This window comes from Fundulus heteroclitus, chromosome 2, assembly GCF_011125445.2.
Source record: "Fundulus heteroclitus isolate FHET01 chromosome 2, MU-UCD_Fhet_4.1, whole genome shotgun sequence".
Taxonomy (NCBI): Eukaryota; Metazoa; Chordata; class Actinopteri; order Cyprinodontiformes; family Fundulidae; genus Fundulus; species Fundulus heteroclitus.
The window spans coordinates 15267843-15273842 of NC_046362.1; the positions used below are offsets into that span (position 1 = coordinate 15267843).

At 38.3% G+C, this 6000-nt stretch overlaps 1 protein-coding gene across 7 annotated transcripts in view; it reads left to right on the plus strand.

Moving 5' to 3' along the window:
- The window catches only part of myrf (myelin regulatory factor), a 30820-nt gene extending 25254 nt beyond the window's left edge, over window positions 1-5566 (plus strand). For 6 of the 7 annotated variants that reach the window (XM_036148911.1, XM_036148922.1, XM_036148929.1 and 3 more), the window contains exons 17-27: window positions 420-502; window positions 602-670; window positions 772-855; window positions 1038-1105; window positions 1224-1298; window positions 1383-1613; window positions 1751-1844; window positions 1927-1989; window positions 3374-3479; window positions 3877-3951; window positions 4104-5566. In XM_036148911.1, coding sequence (XP_036004804.1) covers window positions 420-502; window positions 602-670; window positions 772-855; window positions 1038-1105; window positions 1224-1298; window positions 1383-1613; window positions 1751-1844; window positions 1927-1989; window positions 3374-3479; window positions 3877-3951; window positions 4104-4184 — 1029 coding nt within the window. In that variant the 3' untranslated portion in view covers window positions 4185-5566. The remainder of the gene's footprint in view (window positions 1-419; window positions 503-601; window positions 671-771; window positions 856-1037; window positions 1106-1223; window positions 1299-1382; window positions 1614-1750; window positions 1845-1926; window positions 1990-3373; window positions 3480-3876; window positions 3952-4103) is intronic. The other variant, XM_036148934.1, reaches the window with a different exon arrangement.
- Window positions 5567-6000: the final 434 nt, after the last annotated feature.

Here is a 6000-nt window from a genome sequence, read left to right on the forward strand (position 1 = left end):
TTCTGTCGTTTTTTTCATTTTAGGGAAATTTCATCATATCTGCACATGTCAGAGTGGTTGTATTCTGTATTCAGGTGCACATTAACACATCTCATGATCGGATTAATTAACGGTATAATCCATACATTTTTGTGTTTTTTATCTGGATACATTTCAATCCAATCGTGAAGTATTGTGCATGTAAACATAGCTATTGATGGACAATGTCTCCCACCCCATGCATGGGGCTGTGGCATAACTGGAGAGCTCTTTCAGTGGCAGACTACTGCATCCCAGATGCTAAAAGGAACGTTTCCACAGGTCTTTCCTCCCAGCTGGGTTTGGGCTGTAATGGGATAAAACCCTTAGATACTTTTGGAAGGCACTGTAAGTTGATAAACTAAAGTTTGTTCATATTGTGTTTAATCTGCCTGTTGCAGAGCTCCCCTCTAGACCAGGGCTGCATCAGTCAGAGGTTCGTGCAGGGGACCATCCTGGCTCTTCTCATTGTCATGGCCTTCAGGTTCGAACACACGTTTTGGGACTCTGTAATTGGACCACATTAAAAACGGCTACGCATAAAGCAGGATTGAATATGTCCTGGCTGTTTATTTGTGTGCAGTGTCATTTCGATGTCAGTTCTTTACGTGCTCACGCTACACCACAGAGGAGCCGTCACAGAGAAAGACGGGTATGTGCTTCTCAGGTGCAGACAAGTTTACCACAAAGCTATCGACCATTTTTTATCCTCAAAATCAATAATTTTGTAAACTCTGTCCCTGTTTCCTGTAGCTATGTTTCTTCCTGTGTTCTCTACATCTCTTGGATGCCTATCTTCACTGCCACTGTAACTGTTTGTCCACCTGTCTGCACATGGTACACTGCCAGCTCCTATCTTTCCTGACTGTTGAGATTCCTTGTGTCCTTTAAGTCTTAAATTCATTAGTTGATTATATTCTGTGTGAAATGGGATTACACACTACATTGAAGCATATTCAAATTCACTGAGACGCATTAAAGTGTGTTTTTGAAAGCTGTTATTCATCTGATCGGTGCAGGTCGAGAGCTGCAGTGGAATCATCCCGCAAGAATCCCTTCAGTCCAGTTTCTACCACACCTGCACCAGGTAGTCCTGGCTTACAATACCTGCAGGATTCTGCTTGATCATCAGTTTGAGTGCGAAATTGTGAAAATAAATTCATTTAACTTGATCATATTGTTGTTGTTTTTGTGTGTTCTTGCAGCTTGCTGTTCAACCACAGCTGTGAACAACCAATCAGCAACCGCTCTGACGTTGAGTAGCAACCAATCCACACCTGGTGAGAAAAATTTGAACATATCACGTTCTCCTACTACGCAGATATATCCGCTCTCTGTACGGATAAATGATCTGTCTTCTCAAGGTTTAAGTGTCCCAGTTCCCACTCCTGGCACCATCGTTAAGAAGGCCAAGTCCAGGCAAATGGACAAAGATGGCCACAGCAGGAACCGTCTCAGCCACACCTCAGCACCCATGTACTTTTCCAAATCCAAGAGACCTGTGTCCCCAGATGCGGAAGGAGTGGGAACCACCAACCGGCTGCCTCCAGGTCAACAGCCAGCGCCACGGAGACAACGCAGCCTGCTTGCAAAAGGTAGCTGCATGAATCCAGCCCAGCCGTGGCACAATAACATGCAGTGTGCAAATGTTGTCCAGCCATTTGCTTCATGACAGCAAACCAAGTATAAGTCTGGTTTTGTGCGCTTGGTACATTTTGTTTTTCCATCGCAGGAGCAGAGACAGTTCCATCTCTAACGAGTGTACATATTGTGGAGACGGACCATGAAATCGCCGGACGGAGATGTGAGCCAGCGGAGAGCTGCAGGTTTGAAATGAGAAGCACAATAACAGTTATTGATGGGAATTTCAATATTTCATGTTAATGCATGTTTTGTATCCATCTGTAGCTACACACTATCACTTCGTGGACAACAAAATGCTTCCATATCACAAATCACTCTGCACATGATGTAAGTATGAACATAATTACACCGCAACACAAATCATGTGATTGTACTGAATCCTACTTGCAGAGTTTCCAGAAGGTCTTGAAAAGTCATAAATAGTATGGATCTCCATATTTTGGTGTTTTTTTTATATATTTTAAATACTATTTCATCCCTTTGTTGAGTTGCTCAGAAAGACACAGACAAATTGTTATACTTGTACAGGCTTCATGGACAGGCATTGCTCGTGTGTTTACAAGTATATCCTTGTTAATTTGAACTCATTTGTAAGAAGAAAAAGATGCTAAGGTGTTATTTTTTTACATGCTAACTTACTTGGCAATTTTATTTTATTATGGTGTTTTTCAACTCATGTGTTTTTAAACCCTGACTTTAGAAATATCTGCCATAACTTTACATTGAACATTATTGCTAAAATTATTGATAGAAATCAGAAAATTAAAGTATGGAAACAAAGGATTTAAAAATGGAGAGTAACACTATGGGGTTTACATTACACTAAACAATTTTTCTGGAGAAAAAAAAATGTTGAGTGGTGGCCATGTTGCCCCATCGCACTTTGATACTATTGCAGTTTTCTTCTGTGAAGCCTAAAAAGTTGGGTTCAACATGGAAGCACATTGTTCTGGCCGTGCAACAGGCACCTGCCTTAGAGATGTTTGGTACCTTCTCTTACAACCAGGAAGGTGATTTTAAGGTCATTTTCTATAACCTGCTCATAGGTTACTGTAAGGAAACATGGTAACGTGACTTTAATAAGAATTATCTGCCAGCAGCAGCTCTCTAAAAAGTAACTTTGGTTTCAAACTTCTTAAGAATCTGATCTTCCAGAGATCAGAAACATAAGCATGGAAAAAATCTTTTGTTGATTTTGTTAAACTGAGATTTTTTTTGTTTGTTTGTTCTTCTCTCTTTGACTAGAATTTGGGATTGCACGCAACAATAATGTTATTATTTGAAAGCCTGTAATTTCCAAGAAATCTATGTTAATTTCAAAAGAAAGAACTGTGTAATTTGGAGAGAGAAGTACTTTGAGAAGTAAAATTGAGGTTTTGTTTTTTGCTAATCTTAAAATCTAAACATTGGTTTTCAGTGGACAGTTGCTTTCAAAGGTGTAAAATCAGTTTGTTTTATCCTGGTACTTTTACAGTCCTGCCTCTGTAAAGAAAATTGATCCCAAAAACAAGAAGTTAAAGGAACCGTATATTTTACTGGCTTTCAAAAAGTTAAACTAGGGAATCTGGATTTGCTTGTTGTAAGCAGTTATTATCACAACCATTGCTCCTATGGTCGACTGTTAAGTTTCAAATCCCATTATTAAGCTCTAAATATACTGTAGGAAACTGTAGTTTTACTGTATTAATACAATAAAGCATTTGTTTTTCAGGTCAAGAAAGAGTGTGTGGGTGAAACAATGTGGAGCCACCAAAGGACGTTTATGTCCCAACCACACAGAGACAGAGCTGTACAGTAGACAGAGTACATCAACGAAGGTATACCTGTCAAAAAGTGATCGGTATCTCTCACATAAACTTTTTTTTAAAAAAAGTAGAATACTGTGAAAAAAGTTTGAATGGAAGCCATAATGTCCCATAACATTAACCTGTTGAATTTTGTTAAATCCTCTTAAATTGGTCTTGTATGATATTCACATTTTCTCAGATGGATGTTGGAGGGGTTATTATCTGTAAGCCATAATCATGATCGTTACCAGAAATAAAGTCTTGAAATAGTTTACTCGGTGTGTAATGAATCTATATAATCTTTGGGTTTCACTTTCTGAAATGAGTGACAAAACATTTTACTTTTTCACAATTTTCAAATGTCTGTATATTTATGACTACATATACTACTTATTTGCATTTTTGATTGTTTCTGCTTGTTTTTAAGGGGACTCATCACCTCTGGTCAATGCCCGTTTCGTCTTTCCAGGACGTCACCTATCACTTCCGTGTCTCTCACTCTGTGAGTAAACCTGACCTGGAAAATAAGCCCACTCAGATACTAAACATGACATCTGGCTGCCTCCTTGTCCTATATCCATTGAGACAGTATTTTTGTTAAACTAGGAATGTATTCATTTTAATCTGCTTGTTCTTTGTTGTTGTTGTTGACAGGGAGAAGTGAGTTGTGCCACAGAAGAAAAAATCCCATTGCACTCTGACTACCATTTTCTCATTCAAAGCAGCTGTGTGTGAGGAGGAAGATGATATGTGCATGTGTCTTCACACTTGGTCGTGTATTTCCTATTTGTCGTTCTAGCTGCAGACTGTTGTGATGTGAGAGGATGTGATTTTGTTTTATTACTGTATATTATTTTAAAGGTATCCATGAAGAACAAACTGTACCACTGTCCCAACTGCAATCCAAGTAGATTTTTTTTAATGAGAGACCCTTAATTCCTGTGAACACTGGGTTCCAGCCCTTCCAGAGTTGTTGGCACCCTTTGTTCAAATGTGTAAAAAGCCAGAAAATATATGTATTCAGCTTTGACTGCATTAGGATATTATCACACTGAAAAGGAAATGAGTTGCATTCATTCAGATTGGGAGAAACGTTTCATGTCGGATGATAAATCCTTGACATTATGTGAACCACACAGAGAGATTGGCAGATAGTGCAGCCTTCTCCCTGTGTTAAAATGAGGAATGTTGAGCATTTTGTAAAGTTATGTTTTGGTATCAGTTTGACAAAAAATTAAATATTAAATCTCTTTAGCACCTCAGCAATAAATCATCTCGTGACCCCATAGAGGTGTCTGTCCCGATGCTCTCTTTGGGAACCATCGGTCTTAGACCCCTAAGTTCTGTCCTATGATCTCTTCTGCTCGCCCTGCACAAAATTCAGTGTTAAATATTCAATAGGATTTAGGTGTGGGGACCAAGAATGCCATGGAGGGACTTTGACCTTTTGTCCAGTGAACCATTTCTGTGTTGCTCACATGTTTTGGAACATCAAACTGCTGAAAGTACCAATGATGATCCATTTCATTTTTCACAGACAGCCACGGATTTTACTAAAACGCATATTTTTTATTTTTTTTATTTTTTGTTACATGATCTTGGTTTTTGGAGACTTGGTGACCCCAAGATGCTTTGGAAGATTGTATATTCCCCATAACATTATTTTTACTATAAATGCTGGGAATACAAATATGTGTCCTCATCCAGCCTCACCAGTTACAATTTATTTTTTTTTAAACCATTTGATTATTCCTCTAATAATGCATGATCAACCCATCTCTCCCTGAGGGAGAGAAGTTCTCTTGTCTTTCTCATTTTAAAGAGTGGCTGAGAGGATTGTGCCTCTGTGTGACGTTATGTCTATCTGCCATGAAATCAGAAAGTAGTTCATTTTTCTAAAGATTGAAGCTCCTAAAATTCTGATTAACTGACACAATAGAGTTTAATTTAAAATAATACTTTAGTTTAATTAGTTTTATCCACTGATTTTGGTGTTGGTGTTTTTATTTAAAACTATGATTTGTTATCATAATGGACGTTTTCTTTCAACTCTGAAAACACGGTCTCATGTGTTTATCCATATTCGTCACTGAAGATTGTGATTCTGCAAAAATAAATTACTTGTGTATGTGTATATATATATAGAGAGAGAGAGAGAGAGAGAGAGAGAGAGAGAGAGAGAGAGAGGCTTTTTACACAAATTTAACCAGGGCTGCCAATAGTTATGGAGGCTGCTGTATGACACCCTAAAATGTTGTAGATCATTGCAGTTAATACTGGTAACTGTCATGCACCAAGCAGTATCCAAAAATGTATTACATTTGATCCACATGTCTTCCAGCTACAGTATAAGTCGAAAAAAATAGCATCTACTGTATGCCATCTGTACTGAATATACCTCAGTGGTGCACACTGGTAAATCCTTGGTCTCTATACAGTGGAGCTTTGTGTTGAGCCTGCTACTGGACTCCACTGTTCACTGTCTTCAAGGAAAAAAAATAATTAAACACTGTATGGAGTTTTAACACTGAATGATGCATTATTAAAATGT